This window comes from Oncorhynchus gorbuscha, linkage group LG14, assembly GCF_021184085.1.
Source record: "Oncorhynchus gorbuscha isolate QuinsamMale2020 ecotype Even-year linkage group LG14, OgorEven_v1.0, whole genome shotgun sequence".
NCBI lineage: Eukaryota > Metazoa > Chordata > Actinopteri > Salmoniformes > Salmonidae > Oncorhynchus > Oncorhynchus gorbuscha.
In genome coordinates, this window is record NC_060186.1 from 10,736,841 (window position 1) to 10,757,881 (window position 21,041).

At 43.1% G+C, this 21,041-nt stretch overlaps 3 protein-coding genes across 4 annotated transcripts; 2 read left to right on the forward strand and 1 right to left on the reverse strand.

The window, feature by feature from the left end:
* Positions 1-246: 246 nt before the first annotated feature.
* On the forward strand, positions 247-11,403 carry LOC123994421 (transmembrane 7 superfamily member 3-like). 2 transcript variants are annotated; one of them, XM_046296970.1, is made up of 13 exons: positions 247-558; positions 1,869-2,046; positions 2,276-2,430; positions 3,287-3,437; positions 3,921-4,041; positions 5,327-5,498; positions 5,635-5,812; positions 6,355-6,441; positions 6,878-6,958; positions 8,094-8,246; positions 8,380-8,477; positions 8,648-8,810; positions 8,929-11,403. In XM_046296970.1, the coding sequence occupies exons 4-13, from the start codon at positions 3,287-3,289 to the stop codon at positions 9,180-9,182; spliced, it is 1,458 nt and encodes a 485-aa protein (XP_046152926.1). In that variant the 5' UTR covers positions 247-558; positions 1,869-2,046; positions 2,276-2,430; the 3' UTR covers positions 9,183-11,403. The 2 variants fall into 2 exon arrangements, with proteins under 2 accessions (XP_046152926.1, XP_046152925.1); XM_046296969.1 differs by lacking the exon at positions 1,869-2,046 and having other exon boundaries at positions 248-558.
* A 73-nt stretch (positions 11,404-11,476) lies between these two features.
* On the reverse strand, positions 11,477-17,803 carry LOC123994424 (FGFR1 oncogene partner 2 homolog). Its single transcript, XM_046296972.1, has 7 exons — positions 17,372-17,803; positions 17,107-17,241; positions 14,524-14,677; positions 14,283-14,400; positions 12,298-12,440; positions 12,072-12,185; positions 11,477-11,954 (listed from the first exon to the last, which is right to left on the reverse strand). Exons 3-7 carry the CDS (start codon positions 14,656-14,658, stop codon positions 11,817-11,819), a joined length of 648 nt encoding a protein of 215 aa, XP_046152928.1. The 5' UTR covers positions 14,659-14,677; positions 17,107-17,241; positions 17,372-17,803; the 3' UTR covers positions 11,477-11,816.
* Positions 17,662-20,736, forward strand: LOC123994425 (mediator of RNA polymerase II transcription subunit 21-like). Its single transcript, XM_046296973.1, has 4 exons — positions 17,662-17,910; positions 18,204-18,318; positions 18,906-19,006; positions 19,963-20,736. The coding sequence occupies exons 1-4, from the start codon at positions 17,869-17,871 to the stop codon at positions 20,140-20,142; spliced, it is 438 nt and encodes a 145-aa protein (XP_046152929.1). The 5' UTR covers positions 17,662-17,868; the 3' UTR covers positions 20,143-20,736.
* The last annotated feature ends 305 nt before the right edge of the window (positions 20,737-21,041 follow it).

A 21,041-nucleotide genomic window follows, 5' to 3' on the forward strand; every position in this document is an offset into this window, starting at 1 on the left:
AAAATGGATTTCAAATTTGAATTTTTCCCAAAACTATACATCTTAGTCCTTAGAATGGTATTTGATTTTTGCAGATGGATCATGGTTTTGTAACTGAATTTGCTCGATATATGTTTAAAACTGGTTTCATGATAATCACCCAGTTGCTGTTTTGTTCAGTGATTTAATTAAATGTAATATCAGTGTGAGGTTACAATCTCTGTGCTCTGGAACGCCCGCTAGGACTAGGGACTGGGACCTGCCCATTTTGTTTTGACGTCTCCTGGGGAAAGGAAGTGGCTTGCAGCAGTTGACATTCGTAGTACGTTTGAGCGACCGGACGTGGTTGGAGTTGTTCCGCGGAAGCAACAACAGCAATGAAAACGAATTTGTAGCCACGCTATGTTGCACTGGCCTGTCGCAGGAAAGCCTTTATTGAATATCTCACCAAATGTATTGCAAGTGAATGTAGCAGACTAGGAAGTAGGATCGTGGGCCTGAAGAAAATGCCGTCCTCCTGGCTAATGTACATATTTGTATATGTCTTGGTCTGTGATGGAGTTGTAGCACAACTGGAAAGTAAGTCGTGCTTTTAATGTTTTAAAATAAAATTGCCATTTGATGAACTTGTAGAACTTTTAGATTACATCAAGGTTGCTGGCTGAAAGCCAATCATACATGAAGAAGATATATACGCCTTCTTTGAATCAGGGATATCAATTCCACTAACTTAATGAATTGTTAACCATTCCTATGTTTGGAGATGGTACCTATTGTTGCAGTTAGTCTTCACATTGAGGCTGGAGAAATTTGAACCACTCTCAAATTCATAGATGGAACTGTGGATGCACGGGCTGACAGTCCATGACATGAACTAAGGCTAACTAGTTTTATTTTGAAATGGCATTGTTTGTTTTGCAAAGACTCAATTATCAACAAAAACAAACAATGGAGTAAAACATCCTTATTGTTTGGGTTATGATGAGGTGAAGACAGTTGTACTAGTTGCTGGAAAAGGGGAAGCATAACAGTATTCAATATGTCTTCAACAGTTAAATAGTTATGTGGAATTAGTCTGGGATTTCAAAATAGGCTATTATTGTTTATGGTAAAAACAGTTTTATCTTGCCCTCAATTTCATACCCAAGTTCTAAAGGCTATGTAAACACTACACTAAACCGGATCAAATGCTGATTGTATACACCCACTCTTGCCATGCCAGTATGCACAGCATTCAGAAATACATATTTCTCTCATGGAACCTAATTCCTTTACTACTACATATAATTGAAGTGTAGGGCTAATTACACTGCAAGTGAAATGGTCGCTAGTGAGGCATCCAGTGGACAGGTTGGATGCCATTGACATTTAATGCTTGTGAAAGCAGCAGGCATTAGGAATTGGCTGCTTACGCCCCCCCCCCCTCCCCTCCCCACAGCACATGTTAAACGAAAGGAAAAGAACCCAACATGGCAGTCATGCTTCTCTTTCAGTCTAACCTTTGTATCGGTCACGATGAGAGTACAGTATACCCAATGCGCAAATGACCCTTGTACCCTGACAAACCATCTCATGTGTTGTAAGATTCAACAGAGAGAGACAAGAGACCAGTGGGAAAGACTGGTGACAATTCAGGAGGTATGGACAGACCGAGAGACCATACAAGTAGACAGAAGGCTGCACAAAGGAAGGGGAGCAAGAGAGTAGAAAGTGAAAAAGCCATATGTAATACACAAGCAGTGAGAACATCCAGTTGCCTATTTGGAGATTAGCTAAGCACTGTCGCAACAGTTACAATACAATAGTTGTGTTGTGTGAGGATCTAGACTGCCTTGTTTTTGGTATATGTTGTGGATTGAAGGTGTCATTCTCAGATGTACTTACGATAGGCTCACATCCTGGATGACAACCACAGGCGCAACCACATAGTCACAACACCTGTGCGAGATTTATCAGTGGGCCGTCAACGAAAATCAGAACAGCAGAACTGGAAAGACTTTCACACTTACGGGTGAACCAACTCATAAAACATTTTAGAAAAAGGCTCAGTGCTGCTATCCTTGCAAGGTGAGGTATTGAAGACAGCGGTGTCAATATTTTTTACCCCTACATTTTTTTTGTGGAAAAAGTATTATTAGTTCATCTCTTTCTCTGAGCAATTGTATTCGTATAAAATTATATTTCCAAATTTGTTGACTGTTAATAATTTTGGAAGCCCACTGTATATAAATGAACGTAGTAACAGGTTGTGGATAGCCTGGGAGGATAATGCTGTAACATGTATTTCCTCCCTCAGATCAGGTGGTTTTCCTGTTCAACACCTTTCAGAACGTGAATGTGAATGAGAACGAGACCGTGCAGGCTGTGGTCTCCAGAATCCCCCTTGACGTGGCGTTTATCACCCTCCAGTTCCACACACAGCACAGCAATGCTACGCTGTCCTACACCAGGGTAAGACACGGGCTCACGCACAAACACACACGCTCACAGTAAAATAGATTTATGTAATAGTCTAATTCAGGTCAATGTTCATTCATTCAATATGACCTATTACCCTATCAAACACGTACGAACAAACACACACACATGATTGACACTGATTGGTCCACTGACTTGTGGAGGGAAGTCAGATGATGTGGAACCAGGCTGGTTGCTCATCATGGGAGGAAGACGGGCATGAGGCAAGGGTAAGATGGATTGACCAATCCTGGCCTTGGTCCCAGAGATCCTAAGGGTTGGGTGAAGAAACGGTCGCCAATCACCCTATCACACACACCGTTTCTAGTGACCCACTTGCGACAGTGTCTTGTGAGATTTGCAGACACTCTGACTGAGTAGAGCTGTGATCATGTGTTAGGCTGGTCACAAGCTCTTTGGTGCTGACGGAAACCTTTGAATGCCTTTCCCTCTTACTACTGAAAACGCTTTCAACTAACTCAAAGTAGTCCTAACTCATGGTGAGAATAGGCTAAAGCAGTTAACATGCTCTGACTAGTGAAGTCAACAATGAAAACAGTCCCCAACTGTTAAGGGGAAAATGTACCAAACACAGCATAGACAGTTAACGAGTGTCATATGGAAGTGAATATCACTACAAGTCATTATTTCTCCACTGTCAAAACCATCTGGCAGGAAAAGCCTACAGCTAGGTGAGAAGAGGTGGTCAGCCGGGCGTCTGTGCATATGTCAGTAGTACTTTACATTACAGCACGGAATAAAGCAGTAATTTGGTGACTGATTTGGATGGATTAGGGCTGTGTTGTTGACTGACTATTTGAGTGATTTTCTGGTTGACTACTTTGGGCAGATGCCAGGGCTGGGCCTCTCTCTAACAGCGGTGGACTCGGGCCTTCTCTCACCCCTGATCCCCGGTCAGACCAAGCTTTCCTGGTTCCTGCTGGCCTCTGATGGTGACTCTGTGGCCGGCACTGGGGTCATCCTCCCCTACACCAGCTCTGGTATGTATGCCCCCGCTTCCCAAAATAATCCACCAATTCCTCTACAGTTTTAGGTGGCCTCCCACTATCTGTCAAGGGACTGTATCTGTATGTTACGTTACATCACTGTTAGCATTCCAGGATATTTTACCTCTCACTACTCACCCTCAATCCACCACTGTTTTAACCACTCAATATACCATGTCAAAATAATAGCAAGAGTATCTAGTAGATATGAAGCCCGTTTCAAACAAACCCCAAAACAAAGAATGCCAGTTGGATTATTGAACAAAACAAATAGTTTTGCCATCCACCAAACTGATTGTATCTGTGTAGAGTAATCTGCACTCTACAAATTTTCCACAGTTACCAGTAGGCCATCTGCATAGACCAATGGTACAAACTCTCAACAGTCTGCTACTACTGCACTGACAATGGACTTCAAGAAAAAACTTTGACTTTTGATTGGCTGGTTTTAATAACGTGTTTTCTCTCTCTCTGCAGACCCAGTCCCTGGAGCTTGTAATCTGGAATTTGACCTGGACATTGACCCAAATATCTATCTCCACTACAACCTTTTCGAGACTACTATCCGCTTTGCACCTGCAAATATTGGATATTCAAGGTAACAACACACTAGAGGGTTTATATATGAGCATCTTGTATGTAACCACTCTTGTATGTAACCAAACAAATGTGAGGCAGGGCACCTCTCTGCATATGTTTTTGTTGGTAGGTTTTAAAGTTAACCCAGGTGAAAAGCCAACAATTAGCCAAAGAAATAGTCCTGTGACTGAAAGACAATAATGAAATCTTATGAGTGCATTCTGTGCAGTCCTACATTTGTGTGGCTTTCGTTGTGGTGGAATCAGAGTAAGACATTTCCTAATGCTAAGGCTCTGGCTAGGAATGTGCTTTAGTAGAGCAAAGAGATTTACCCACAAGTGTTGAGGTACAGTGATTGGAACCCAACCTCTTCAGAATTTTTGGATAGGGAAATCAATGATATTTTCTAATGTAAATAAAGAAAATACTTTGTTGCTATTAATCTGGCTATGGTGCGATAATCTGTGGACCAGGCTATGGGAAGTGCTGGCTCGCATTAAACGGACCGCAGAGCGGAAACACACACACACTTCTGTCAGGGCCAAACGGACCGCAGAGCGGAAACACACACACACTTCTGTCAGGGCCAAGCAGACTGCAGAGCGGAAACACACACACACACTTCTGTCAGGGCCAAGCAGACTGCAGAGCGGAAACACACACACACACTTCTGTCAGGGCCAAGCAGACTGCAGAGCGGAAACACACACACACTTCTGTCAGGGCCAAGCAGACTGCAGAGCGGAAACACACACACACAATCTTCCTGTTAAAATGTTACATTGGCCTGTGGTCTGTAGACTGAACTGTATCTAAATTTACCTGGAACAAAAATAAACTGATATTTTGAAAAGCAAAAGACCAGGGAGGTCTGGGGTGGTCTGTGGCAAAACATTTTTGTTGTTGTTGAATGAGACAAAAGTGACGGGGACACTTGTTTTGCGTAGTCTCTAAATTATAATAATATTTTTAAAGAAAGAGACTTGCATTTTCATATTGCTGTGTTTATTATTATTATTTGTAACAGCCCTTCTGAGCCATCTTATTTAATTGTGAAAAATACATGTTGAAAAATTGTTATAATAAAAATCAACATTTCTGTTTTAAAGCTAGAATCGTTAATAGGTGAAAGTGCCATGTCCGTTTAGGATATTACAACAACAAAGAAGTTACTGTAAACAACCACTGTTTTTCTCATCTGACTTCACTGCACATGCAGTGATAGAACAGCCAAATATGCAGTGATTTTTTTTTTACAACTTTCAGAATCCATTGTGAACTGACCTCTGTTGGCACCTCCTCAGGGGCTCCAATCCACCTGCCTGTGACACTGAAGTGGGTGAAAACACTCGCTGGCGCCTGAGGTACGACATCTACCAGTACTTCCTGCCTGAGAGCGACCTATCAGAGCAGAGCCTCATCACCAGCATCCAGAGTGTGGCCAATGTGCAGACCATGAGAGAGCATGGGAAAAGGGTGAGTTGATAATAGTGTGAATGTAGTGCAAAATGGGCATATATAAAAATACAGATTGGGATTGTAGACTGTAAACTTGCTGGTTGTGGTGTAATGGTATGATGAGCTTTTCTCATTTTTTTTTCTCTCCCGGTAGCTCATGACACTATCATCCAGTGATAAGACAGAGGTAGTGTTTAGCTCCATCCCGGGCCAGGGTGTCATCTACTCTGTCATAGTCAGAGACCCAGTGCTTAACACCTCTTCCTCGTATATCCCTGTCCACACCTACGCCTGCAGCTTCTCCTCCACCCTAGATGGCTGCGACACTCTGGGTAAGTGGGACAACCAGCACTGGGCCAAAGGGGTCTTTTTGCAGGGAAACATCAGTCAATATATATCTATAATGGAGACATTTCCAAAGATATCTGACTATTCCTGTCTGAATTCCCGGGGCCTTATTCAATGAGTCTTGTTGTTGAGTGGAACGAGAGCATAATGTCATTCTACACAGAAGACATTTACTATACTGCAATCGTTCTGGCTGAGACCTTGAGGGCTATTTCCGTGGAAATCTTATGAAATGCACCATGAAGGACATCATGCATTTAAGACCAGGGAAGATCAACACCAGTCCCCTGGGAATATGTTGTCAGCTGATTTCAGCCTCTATTTTGATTAGTAACTGACTTATGAGCCCATATGTCAACTCTCGTCAACAGTAACAAACTGTAATGGAGAAATAAGCATTTTCAGAGCAGGAGAAAGAAGACAAACAGTTGACACAGGGTCTGCTGCTCTTGTTAGACCAACAAGTTAGACCAACTATGGGGAAAGACAGAATGACTAAAGGTTGATGTACTGTCTTTTCTTCTAGGGAAGATATCCACAAGGATCTTCTTCACCATCGCTGGTTTAGCTGGCCTCTTCGTGTGCTTCTTTGGGCACCGCTTCTTCAAATGTGGTGAGTAGGTGGAAACAAGTGTTGACTTACCAAGTTTTCCACTACATCACTGGAAGATAAGTCTGGGAAGTCAAGGGCTTTTCCTCCCTGTAGAACACCAGTAATAAATAGCCGCTCCCAACTAGCTGTATCCCAGTTATTTATAGTTTGTGAAAGTCCAACTCTCATTTAAAGTTCATGCCAGCCAGCTAATTAAAATATGGCCTGGAGGTTAAAGGTCTTGTTGTAAACTGTTGCTCCCACATAATATGAAAAAGTAATATGAAAGAAAAATAATAAATACTCTTCGCTGGTCATGTTTTTAGTTCAGTAGCAGGTTTAATCTGGGTCTATGAAACCAGTCGTAGATGTCATGCTAGAAAATAGTGTTTACTGTGTTGCTCTCCCGTATTAAACTTTCCTCCCTTGTTCCCCTCGCCATCCTCCTCTCTCATAGAGCTATTCTGTATGGGCTTTGGCTTTGCAGCGTTTCTTTTTTTCGTCCTGATCACAAGAACTACAAAACTGGACTATGACAGTAAGTTTAAGTGATTTCAAATGAACATAAGAAGATTGTTGACCTTGTCAGCCAGGTTGATAAGGACATTAATTATGTTGTGTGTTTTTTCTATAGTAAACATTGGCTTCAGTTTATTTGGTCATATGCTTGTTCAGTTCTCTCTGTACTCCCTCTGTAGTTTTTAATTAGTCTCCAAAGCATACAGTATTTTGGAATGAAATTAGCCATACAAACAGGCTTTGTGGCCAGACAAATTGCATTAATCATCACAGGTCTCTCATAAATGTGAATTAGATAGTCATGCCATATGAATGATTTTTCCCCAAAATTATCCTATTTTCATTTGGAAAGCTCCAGTCAGTGCCCCCTGAAAGCATGGAGGTTTTCTGTGATTCAATCAGATCAGCTCAGTTGAAAGAAACTCCTGTTGGTCTCAATAACTGGGAAATGCAATCAGATTAGCCCGTGCTAAATCAGTACAGTTGTTACAGTATGGAGATAAGTGATGGTATGGGACATGTGCCCCACATGCCATCTAAAAGGCAGAGCAAAACATGTCACGTATGCATTTTATGCTTATGTTACAGTTTGTCTATGTTGATTTGGAGAAACCTAGAATGGCTTGCATTGGTGTTCGTGCTCCCCATATGCAAGGTGATATCAGTGTTGGCTTGTATGTGTTAGTCATAGAGGATGGCGGTGAGCGTATGAATTCATAATTACACACTCAAACCCTAATGTGATTTGGTCAGTGGTGGAGCTGATAACTCATCCAGGACGCAATGGGAAACTTCCCCAGTGTACAACACACAGTTCAGTTTGAAACAACACGTTTCTCCATAGAACAAACATCTCACTGTAAAAGCACATGTTCCAGTAATTAAGTTGGCGCACGGGTTCCATCATGCTGAAGAGCACATGGTTTAGTGTAAAGACAATTTAAAGAATGTTAATCTATCTGTAGAGCAGTTGAGTTTAGAATTGATGGAGAAATTCCTGGACTTGCTTTCATTTATTTGGGGTCAGTCTGAGTTGGACCCCCTGCCAGAAGCTCAGGTTATCATTCTTCTATGGCTCTATGAAAAATAAAGATATTTGTCCAACTCCCTCTCCGTCTGACCCTGACAGAAGTGTCTGTGTTTCCTCCCTGCAGTCCGCCTGACCCTGGCAGCAGTGATTGGCGTAGTGGGGGGAGTTATCCTGGTGACGAGCTGGTGGCGCTTCGGCTCAGTTATGTCCTGTGTCGTCGTCGTCGGTCTCATGTTGGGGTTCCTCATCTCCTCCATTGTCTTCTTCACGCCTGTCGGTAAAATAACCCCAAAATACCTACATCAGATGATCATTTATTTGATTTACTAGCTCAAGCAGGATTATGCTCAATCAGATGAATGTTGTATGACACAGAAAGTATTGTAAAAACATTCTCATCACTTCCTCAGGTGACATACAGGTGTTCCGTTCGAATGTGGTGTTCTGGGTGACGTTCAGCTGCATCGTGGTGGTGGTGCCGCTCTTCTTTGTCCGCTGGCCAAGAGAGGTAGATCCCTACCCCTCTGCACTTTCCTTACAGTGGCTGTCCAATTCAACGCCATAGTTCCCTCCCACTTTAAACTCAAGAAGGGCTTAGAACTTTAAAAGATTTGGGAGGACAAATGTGGAAATGGAGCCTCTGGGTAATATTGCTGTGTGGGTGTTATCTGTCTGCAGGGTAACATCACTACGTGTGGTGTAGCTGGAGCCTATGCTGTGGTGCTGGCTGTGAATGCTTACATCTATACCAGCCTATCCTACATCACCCTTAACATTCTCAAACGCTTCCTCAACGACAACTTCAGCAAGGTCTTTACTGATGTGCCTTTCCAGGACATTGGTGAGTAAAATCACTTCAGAGAGTTATTTGTTTTATTTAACCTGCAGGCAAGGCCATATGTTGGGCAACTGATTTTGACCTTTCAACCTAACATATTTTTGTCCTCTTGGTATTCCAGATTTCATCATGATCACAGTGTGGGTGGTTCTGGGTGTGTCTGGTATCGTGCTACAGCTCTACCGGGAACGCACACGGCCCTTCTTCCCCCCCAGCCCTTACCTCATGTGGCTGCAAGAGCGGGAGCGCCGCAAGACCAATGTTCTCGACCCAAGCCACCACACGTCCTCACTCCCTTCCCGTCTCCTCGCCCGTGCCCGACAGCTGACTGGCAGGAGAGAGTCCGCTGGCGAGCGCACACCTCTCCTCCTTTAAACCCACCCACTCAACTTAGACCCATTTTACCCAGCCAGGTAGACAGATTCACCCCACTAGGAGGGTGCTATTGTGCATGGGCTCTCTATCTACAGGGGAAGCACCATTGCGTTTGGAGTCTTTCTATTCCAGATTATGGATGTTTTGATTCCATTGATGATGGTAACAGTCCATTAAGATATTATTTATATGCTCTGGGAGGAACTTTGCCACAAATTGCACACGGAGAATTTTCAAAGCATTCTTTTTGAGAATGATTTGTTTCACTTCCTCAGTCTTGTGGTATTTGGCTGCATTTTCTTAGACGGTACTGAGGAAGCTGTTACCGCTGCCACATAATATTGTGCCAAAATAGTTGGGCACCCTCTCTCCTAGTACATCACAGTGCCTTTAAACAACTAGGGTTACAGCATACCAGTATGGGCAAAATATGTGTTTTAATACCACTGAATAGCACAAGAAAACATTTGGAACCTTAAGATGGAGATGCATCATGCAGCCAGTCATTTTGAGGTGGCTTTGACAGCAACATTTGGTAGGTATTCATTTTGTGTAAAAGTAAGTATACTTTGTTTATCTTAATAACACTCAATGAAATTGGAGGGCATATGTCCCCCCAGTTTTAATGGGTATGACACCACTGTTGGAGTTCTGGGTATGATAAGAGCGTCTGCTAAATGACTTAAATGTAAATGTAAATGTATGCCCATTTAGGCTCCAATGGATGTAAATTGTTTTTAATGTTTTGTCAACATTTTCAAATGCAAACGGTCACTTTTACACCATGTTTTGTAAAACTGTATTTAGAGGCCACTTTTTTTCTTTGCTTTCTACAAATATGAACAATTACATGTTTAAGAAATATGAGAGCTGTTATATTGAAATTTGTTTTGGGGGACCCTTTTTGTGAAACATAGTTGTTGAATCAAACACTATTAGAGGTATGTGTGGGAACTTGCAGCCTAAAATGTATCCTCTCTTGATTTCATGGACATAGCACTCTAAAATCATAAACCACAAGTGGTAGGTTTAGGTGCATCCTGAGCACTGATGTTTATAGGAAATGGTGATATAGCCAAGCCCGTCAGTATTTCCTGAAGTGTTAAGCAGAAGCAGGAAGAGCAAATGACAAGTGCCACAGCCTCGATTTCTCTGTCAGGTGGCCTAACGCTTCATTAAAGTGGGCCTGCTGTTAATGTTCTCTTTTGCCAGCTTTTGTTTGGTAAAGCATTTCCTGTGTTTCCCCCTATTACTTTTTTTAGCAGTGGTGCAAGGGTAGCTGTATTGCTAGATATTGTAAGCACAATGTCCTGCCAGCTGTTCCCATAGACATCCAATCATTTGAGCCAATGACTATCCCTTTAAAAGCATGCCTCTGCAATTTATTGCAGCGGTGGGCCACCGCTAATTGAACCTAGGGGAAACACTGATTTTAAGGGAGTCCAATATGTCTTCTGGGACTTTTCTTTAGGCTTTTTCTCTCTCATTACCCACCCAGTATGTGCTTTGGTATGAAAAGCTGGCTTGAGGCATTAATGATGTGTACAAGAGTTTGCCTGCAGAGTCACATGTCATGGTTTATTAATGCATTCCATGAACAATGTCAGTTTTTCCTCCAAATGTAATATTGAAGCTTGATTAAGTGGATAATTTAAGAGATTATCTTTCCTATTGTGCAAAACAAGGTATCCTCAGATGCAGTGTAATATCCCACCAGTGATTTTGTAAATCCTCGCCATTTGCACACGACAGGATGTTGAATTAAAATGTATTGATCTTATGATTATCACCTGACAGGATTCAGATTGTCAAGGATGAAAGATTGAAATGCAAGTAGAAATGGCCATTTCTACTTTTCTCAGTTTCCAAACCAAAACACACAGGGGTGAGGTCGACATTGTAAAGTTATAGCCATTCTGTTGAAATGCCTCACTAGGAAATGCTTCTATGCACTAAGATTACTGATGAAGCTTTCTTCAAGGTTAAGGTTGCCTTTCAGTATTTTTCACTACAGCTCTTAGGTACTTACCTTGTCATGTTTTAAAATGGGCTGTTTGTCTGTGTTTCTGTTTTGTGAGAAATGATTTGATAATTTGTTTTTTCTAAATCACTTCATTTCTCTGCTCTGTTCCCAAAAATGTGTCATCAGTTACATTGTAATGTATCATGGTGCAACCATTAGGTCCAATTTAGTCTACATACAGTAAGTTGTGCATTCAAACGAGTCCTGTTCACGCATACGGTATTTCCACCACTGGGTTTCAGCTGGAGGGCACTAGCCAAACTTGAACATGTTCCTTTCAAGTGTTTTATTGTCATTCAACAGCAGCACTTTCGCTCATTCACACTTTAAAACCCCACAGACTCATCAGATAGCACAATGCATGCCAACAAAAACTGCATGACAGACTATACCGCTGGAGGATTTTCCCATTTGTCTCAGAGGCTTCCTAATGTATACCTCCATTGTAGTGTGACAGGTGGGCGGCAGTATGACCTGGGGCTTCGTTCATTGTTGAGTGCCCTCTGGGAGTTTGTGTGGCTGTAGGTGATTGGGGGGCATGGGCTGTACAAGGTGGCAGCGGGGGGGCATATATACACACACACACACACCAAGCTAGTGCTGGTGTGGGCCTAACTCTTCCGGAGGCTGATGTCAGCGCTGGTCAACAGGCCAGACAGGGATGTGCTATCCGAGGCCTCCTCTCTCGTCAGAACTAGGAAGGCCTCTCGACTGATCCCTAGCAGCTCACGAAGACCACTGTTCTCCAGCTGCCCCAAAAAAAACATGCATACATTTTTAATAGTATGTTTGAAATAGTAGTACTGTTAATATTCGGTCAATGCTTTTAGTAAACAGTGAGAATACAGACAACCTGTGTGACTCACCTCTAGTTGCTTAATCCTCTCCTCGTCTTCACACAACCTCCCCTCATCCACTTCGATAGCCTTCCTCATCACTGTAGCCATCTCATTGATCTTGTCTATGTGTGCTTGCATTTCCTGCAGAGTCAAAATAGAAACTATATAAATATTTGCTTTGAACTTCCTCAATACAAGAGGAAAGGGTAGCTCCTGAGTATGATGTGACACTAGAAGAAGGTGGGTCACTTACAGTGGTGTGCTGCTCCTTTAATTGGGTGACGATGGCTGGGTCATCCTTCTTACTGGCCATGAGGAGTCTGAATACCTGCTCCCTGTATTTAGTCATGATGAGCTCTATGGCCGACTGGTGTTCCTCCAGAGATGTTCTCAACTCTGCAGGGAGAGAAGACATGGATACACACACTCACACTTCTGTGGATTTATCCAGACAGGGTACTTTTTCAACTGGTAATATCCCTGTATTATGAAACCAATAAACAGAGTAGCTTAATACCAACATGCTTCAAGCAGACCACCATAGTCCCTGTGCCCAAGAACACAAAGGCAACCTGCCTAAATGACTACAGACCCGTGGCACTCACGTCCATAGCCATGAAGTGCTTTGAAAGGCTGGTGATGGCTCACAACACCATTATCCCAGAAACCCTAGACCCACTCCAATTTGCATACCGCCCAAACGGATCTACAGATGAAGCAATCTCTATTGCACTCCACACTGCCCTTTCCCACCTGGACAAAATGAACACCTATGTGAGAATGCTCTTCATTGACTACAGCTCAGCGTTCAACACCATAGTACCCTCAAAGCTCATCACTAAGCTAAGGAACCTGGGACTAAACACATCCCTCTGCAACTGGATCCTGGACTTCCTGACGGGCCACCCCCAGGTGGTGAGGGTAGGTAAAAACACATCTGCCACACTGATCCTCAACACTGGAGCTCCCCAGGGGTGCGTGCTCAGTCTCCTCCTGTACTCCCTGTTCACCCACGACTGCATGGCCAGGCACAACTCCAACACCATCATTAAGTTTGCTGACGACACAACATTGGTAGGCCTGATCACCGACAGCGACGAGACAGCCTATAGGGTGGTCAGAGACCTGGCAGGGTGGTGCCAGAATAACAACCTATCCCTCAAAGTAACCAAGACTAAGGAGATGATTGTGGACTACACGAAAAGGAGCACCGAGCACTTCCCCATTCTCATCGACAGGGCTGTAGTGGAGCAGGTTGAAAGCTTCAAATTCCTTGGTGTCCACATCAACAACAAACTAGATTTGTCCAAACACACCAAGACAGTTGTGAAGAGGGCACGACAAAGCCTATTCCCCCTCAGGAAACTAAAAAGATTTGTCATGGGTCCTCAGATCCTCAAAAGGTTCTACAGCTGCAACATCGAGAGCATCCTGACCGATTGCATCACTGCCTGGTACGGCAATTGCTCGCCCTCCGACCGCAAGGCACTTCAAAGAGTGGTGCGTATGGCCCATTATATCAATGGGGCAAAGCTGCCTGCCACCCAGGACCTCTACACCAGGCAGTGTCAGAGGAAGGCCCTAAAAATGGTCAAAGACCCCAGTCATATACTGTTCTCTCTACTACCGTATGGCAAGTGGTACCGGAGTGCCAAGTCTAGGACAAAAAGGCTTCTCGACAGTTCTTACCCCCAAGCCATAATACTCCTGAACAGGTAACCAAATGGTTACCCGGACTATTTGCATTGTGTGCCCCCCCACCCCTCTATTACACTGCTACTATTCTCTGTTTATCTTATATGCATAGTCACTAACTATACATTAATATACATACTACCTCAATTGGCCCGACCAACCAGTGCTCCTGCACATTGGTTAACCGGGCTATCTGCATTGTGTCCCACCACCCGCCAACCCCTCTTTTTACGCTACTGCTACTCTCTGTTCATCATATATGCATAGTCACTTTAAACATACCCACATGTACATACTACCTCAAGACTGACTAACAGGTGTCTGTATATAGCCTTGCTACTGTTAATTTCAAATGTCTTTTTTACTGTTGTTTTATTTCTTTACTTACACACACACATACTTTTTTTCTCTCCGCACTATTGGTTAGAGCCTGAAAGTAAGCATTTCACTGTAAGGTGTTGTATTCGGTGCACGTGATAAATAAACTTTGATTTGAATTTGTTTTTCAGCTTATCGCACTCTCTCACACACACACTGCGCTACCTTTGTTTTCCTGCTGTAGGTCACGGATCTGCCGGTTTTCCTGCTGGATGCCCATAACAAGGCTGGAACGGGGCCGATGTCGGGCCACCTGGTTCAGCGACTCAATCTCCTCCTGATACTGCAAATAGATACATAGAACTCCAGTCAACTCAGCTCATAGAACAAAGGTTGGTTAAAGGCAAGTGTGTACCCTTTCCAACACCAATTAAAAGAGCTGCACCAACAGTGACATTGGCATTACCTGTTTCATGGCCTCCACCCTCTTGTTAAGCGACGTTGTCTGTTCGATAAGTACCTCCGCTGCATTGTCATGGTTGCGGAGTCTTTCCACCAGCGACTTGGCGTCTGACAATACATTTTCTAATGAACACGTCATCCCTGTTTGAAAAGGTACACTGGAAGGAAAATAAATAAGGTTAAGATGTCACTCCAAAGCCTCACCAAACATGAATACATCATTACATGTCTCCCCCTTCTCCCTAGAATGTGCACCTGCTCACTGCCGCGACGCATATAAGGCCCTGCCCCGCCCTCCTTTCGGAAAAGCTGACCACGACTCCATTTTGTTGATCGCTGCCTACAGACAGAAACTAAAACAAGAAGCTCCCACGCTGAGGTCTGTCCAACGCTGGTCCGACCAAGCTGACTCCACACTCCAAGACTGCTTCCATCACGTGGACTGAGATATGTTTCGTATTGCGTCAGATAACAACATTGACGAATACGCTGATTCGGTGTGCGAGTTCATGAGAACGTGTGTTGAAGATGTCGTTCCCATAGCAACGATTAAAACATTCCCTAACCAGAAACCGTGGATTGATGGCAGCATTCGCGTGAAACTGAAAGTGCGAACCACTGCTTTTAATCAGGGCAAGGTGACTGGTAACATGACCGAATACAAACAGTGCAGCTATTCCCTCCGCAAGGCTATCAAACAAGCTAAGCATCAGTAGAGACAAAGTAGAATCTCAATTCAACGGCTCAGACACAAGATCTATGTGGCAGGGTCTACAGTCAATCACGGACTACAAGAAGAAAACCAGCCCAGTCACGGACCAGGATGTCTTGCTCCCAGGCATACTAAATAACTTTTTTGCCCGCTTTGAGGACAATACAGTGCCACTGACACGGCCTGCAACAAAAACATGCGGACTCTCCTTCACTGCAGCAGAGGTGAGTAAGACATTTAAACGTGTTAACCCTCGCAAGGCTGCAGGCCCAGACGGCATCCCCAGCCGCGCCCTCAGAGCATGCGCAGACCAGCTGGCCGGTGCGTTTACGGACATATTCAATCAATCCCTATACCAGTCTGCTGTTCCCACATGCTTCAAGAGGGCCACCATTGTTCCTGTTCCCAAGAAAGCTAAGGTTGAAGAAATTCGGCTTGTCACCAAAAGCACTCACAAACTTCTACAGATGCACAATCGAGAGCATCCTGGCGGGCTGTATCACCGCCTGGTACGGCAACTGCTCCGCCCACAACCGTAAAGCTCTCCAGAGGGTAGTGAGGTCTGCACAACGCATCGCCGGGGGCAAACTACCTGCCCTCCAGGACACCTACACCACCCGATGTTACAGGAAGGCCATAAAGATCATCAAGGACAACAACCACCCGAGCCACTGCCTGTTCACCCCGCTATCATCCAGAAGGCGAGGTCAGTACATGTGCATCAAAGCTGGGACCGAGAGACTGAAAAACAGCTTCTATCTCAAGGCCATCAGACTGTTAAACAGCCACCACTAACATTGAGTGGCTGCTGCCAACACACTGACACTGACTCAACTCCAGCCACTTTAATAATGGGAATTGATGGGAAATGATGTAAAATATATCACTAGCCACTTTAAACAATGCTACCTAATATAATGTTACATACCCTACATTATTCAGCTCCTTATGCATACGTATATACTGTACTCTATATCATCTACTGCATCCTTACGTAATACATGTATCACTAGCCACTTTAACTATGCCACTTTGTTTACATATTCATCTCATATGTATATACTGTACTCAATACCATCTACTGTATCTTGCCTATGCTGCTCTGTACCATCACTCATTCATATATCTTTATGTACATATTCTTTATTCCCTTACACTGTGTATAAGACAGTTTTGGAATTGTTAGTTAGATTACTTGGTTATTACTGCATTGTCGGAACTAGAAGTACAAGCATTTCGCTACACTCGCATTAACATCTGCTAACCATGTGTATGTGACAAATAAAACTTGATTTGATTTGAAGGATTTGAAAGCATTGAATTGGTATAAGAATGTGCTAGACTAGAGGGAGATCCAACCATATTTATCAAATCAGTCCTAAAGTAACTTAAGAGGAAGACTTAAGATCTAAGGCAAAGTTACTCATCATGCAAGGCTACATCTTGGCATCCATTACATAAATACCTGACTCAGATCTTGGCACATAGGTCCTGAGCTTGTCAAAATGCATGGACTAAAATTCTGACAGTCACCATATCCAAACAATACTAAACATCATGAGCTGATCCCTCATTCATGTACCTTTACTGCCTAAGTAGCTAGCTAACTCGTATCTCCCGGTCAGCGGGGGCGTATTCATTACGTAAACCGTTACCCTTTAAGAACCAAACAAAGAAAAACGAGAGTTTCTACTGGACAAGTTAAGGTAGGTCCTTCCCCGTTTGCTTCCGTTTAGGAAACGTTTTACAATAGAATCGGCGTAATGAATACGCCCCTGGTACAGCTAACCTTCAGAGTTTGTCTCTGACCAGTGGACATCAGAAGGATGTTTGTACAATATTCTTACAGAGTACTTTAGCTAGCTGATAACCTACCTTTCCTTCCAAGCACGCTTAATCGGAATGGTGTAGTTGGGCAGTTGTCGGTCAGATAGTAGCTAGCTGTCGTTCCAGCTAGCGGATCAACAAGGTTAGCTATTTAAATGCTACGGAAATCAGGTGAATCGGTCACTGAAAACACAAGCAAACAAAAGCTGAAAGAGTCTAATGTTGGCATTGTATTTAATTGTAATTTGATATACTTAGCTGTCATAAGAAAAGTGAAATTACACATAAAACAAACCAATACTCGTAGATTTACCTTAGCGATAAACTCCTTAGCCAAGCGATACACTTCCTGTTGTTACTGCTGCAGTCTGGGAAATGTATGGGCACGTTCTTCAGATCAGAAGCGCTGCGCAACAGTCAAACTGGATAGCATCGCCTCCTATATTCCAGTTAGAATAAGTGGGTCTATCAGACACTTTTCCCCATTCGGATACTGATTTCATTATATACATTATATAGTTAAATAAAGGTTACATTAAACAAATGTATAATGATGAAATACAAGTATATATACATATCTCTTTGGATTTCCGGACAGACAAGACGTTTCTTAGCGGGTTGTTGCCATCCGCAGGTTGGAGTAAACAACGAACAGTGAAAGAAAATCAAAGAAAATAAAACTGGGAAAGGAGATCAGATATGTTGTGTGTATATATATAACAGTTGTGTACTCCAACCTGCGGATGGCAACAACCCGCTAAGAAACGTCTTGTCTGTCCGGAAATCCAAGGAGAGGGAGAAACAACAAAGATGGCGGACAGGCTAACGCAACTTCAAGATGCAGTCAATTCTGTATGATTCATTTTTCATGTAGCTATTAGTACACCCCGCCATTTTTGTCATGCTCAGCAAATTGTCATGTCACGTTTAGACTGACTGATTTAGTATTTGGAAGCGGACTAGGCTGAATAATGACAGCTAGCTAGTTGGCTAAGTTCTCTTTTATTGGTTCTCGGTTACAAGGTTTGCTGATTTAACTTTAGCGACCTAACAAATAATCGCGTTATTTAATGTCTTATGATTGTGTTAAATCAATATTCTCTCGTGACAATATGTTCATGACATGTGTTTTTGATGTCATTCAGCTTGCTGATCAGTTTTGCAACGCAATCGGGGTGCTGCAGCAGTGTGCGCCGCCAGCTTCGTTCAGCAACATACAGACAGCAATCAACAAGGATCAGCCATCGAACCCCACTGAGGGTAAGGATCTGTCAGATATTAGATCCAAGTGGGATACCACCGTTTGCTACAATTGACATGTTATTTGTCACATGCGCCGAATACAACAGGTGTAGACCTTACAGTGAAATACTAACAAGCCCTTAACCAACAATGCACTGGTGTCAGAAGTGGGTTGTACTCCACAGAAATGGAATCCTTGATTCTATTTCTCTGATGTACTCTCCTGCGATGCTGTTTGGAGGTAAGGACAGACAGAGGGCACTTGAAAGAAAGTTTAAGTGCTTCCAGTTCTGAGGGGTTTGTAACAGGAACCTAGCCAATGTAAGTCTGTTACAACCTTCCCCAAGTTGGAGTAGTGGTCAATGTGTTTGCCTTGGGACAGGGTGACCCAATTTCAAGACACACCCTTGCCATTCACTTACATTGTTAGCCACTAGCAATGTGAGTAATTTGACACTTTGCTGATACAAATTTAATCTCATGTTGCACAAATATATTACAATTTGTCAGAAATCATGACATTGACCGGACAGCGCTATTTGGATATGAAAAGTTTACGGATTACACCTTTTAATTTGAAATGGGGTTGTTTTTTCTTTCCCTAGAGTATGCCCAACTATTTGCTGCACTGATTGCCCGGACAGCTAAGGATGTGGACGTGCTGATTGACTCACTGCCTAGTGAGGAGTCCACGGCAGCTCTACAGGTATGGAGGTTGAATTTACTCAACGGGAGTGGAAAACAACCAACTGGAGTGCCATTTCCATGTTGAAAATTATTGTAGTACATTCTTTCAAGTGAAAGCGAAAGTTCACTTCTAATTCTTTATTGCTATACTCTTACTTTGGAAATAGCGTGTGGGGCCTGGGGAGGATTGGCTGGAATCTGTAACTACTTCGGTTGCAATCCAAGTCAGACTTGTAAGTGGCTATCATTAGCATTGGTTACCATTGGAGGTCGACCGATTTAATTGGAATGGCCGATTTAATTAGGGACGATTTCAAGTCTACATAACAATCGGAAATCGGTATTTTGGACACCGATTTGGACATTTTTTTTTTTTTACACCTTTATTTATCCTTTATTTAACTAGGCAAGTTAGTTAAGAACACATTCTTATTTTCAATGAGGGCCTAGGAACGGTGGGTTAACTGCCTTGTTCATGGGCAGAATGACAGATTTTTACCTCGTCAGCTTGGGGGATTCAATCTTGCAACCTTACAGTTAATTAGTCCAACGCTCTAACCACCTGATTACATTGCACTCCACGAGGAGACTGCCTGTAATGCGAATGCAGTAAGAAGCCAGGGTAAGTTGCTAGATAGCATTAAACTTATCTTATAAGTTGGGGGGGGGGGTTTGGGGGTCCTCCAATAATCGGTATCGGCTTTGAAAAATCATAATCGGTCGACCTCTAGTTACCATAGCCCTGCCCCGGACATGCAAACAAATAGCTTTGGTAAATAACATTATAAGAAGTGTAGGTGGGAATATTGACTCTCCACTCTCACTTTGTCACACATTACTTCAATGAGTTCATGCTCAAATAACTACAATTTCTATGCATTTTGTATGGAGATTTGATCAACTTTCTTTGCTTCCTCTTTTTCCCCTCACCCCCTCTCTCACCTTTCTTATCTTACTCCCTGCCCCTCTCCCTAGGCGGCCAGTCTGCGGCAGTTGGAGGAGGAGAATCATGATGCAGCGGCACGTCTTGAAGAGGTGGTATACCGAGGGGACTTGCTACTGGAGAAGATCCAAAGCGCCCTGGCTGATATTGCTCAGTCACAACTTCGTACTCGCAGTGGAGGGCCCAACCAGACCACACCGCCTGAATCATGACCCCACACAACATGGAGCAAAGACATTCTCACATCACATCACTTTCTCACATACACACACCAGAGGGTGCAAATGTGTGCAGGAAATCAAATAAAGAGCCCACCTGAACAGCTGACCTCTCAAGGAGGTGAATCTATGGAAAATACTTTTTGCAATATGTGATGGGACATTGGGAAGTTGGTGCTTGGGGAATTCAGTGAGACCATGAACCCACATGTTCCTTTACACAAGGACATTGAGTTCTGCCAGAAAGGAACTGTTTACTCTGTCCTTTTCTTAGCACACTCTATTTTGGATTAAACAGCACTGCTCCGGCATCAACATCTGCTGTCATTTTCTTAACCCTGGTTATTTTGAGGTTGCTAGTTCAGGGTCTGCTGACTGCTATTGGTAGACATTTTTGTACATACTGAAAGAAACTGGTAAAAATAACTATCCTAAATTGATAGAAGCCCATTTTACATGCTGCATGCCAGATAATAATAACGCTTTACATGCAAGCCCAGTTGTGTTTTAGAAAGTCATGTTTTGTATTTTATACCAATGTTTTTATTAACTGTTTATTTCAAGGCATAAATGGCATTTTAAAATGTATGTGGAATGTTAGTGCTGCACATTTTGATATGCAACTCAGACAAACCTTGGCCCCACAGAAAGATGGGTTTCAGAATGCCCCTATTTTATTAAGTCTTATATACTGAGTGGATTCGATTAAGCAGGCCGGGTTCACCCGGGCTATGACCCATCACGTGACTGGGCTAACTCAGTGAGGGAGGCGCACCCTGCTCAAATCGAATGGTAATCTGCGCAGCTCGGTGATATTGTCAATATTGTGCATCATTCAGAAACATGCTATTTTCCATAAAATATATGTTTGAATTTAACTCGTTTTCATTGGG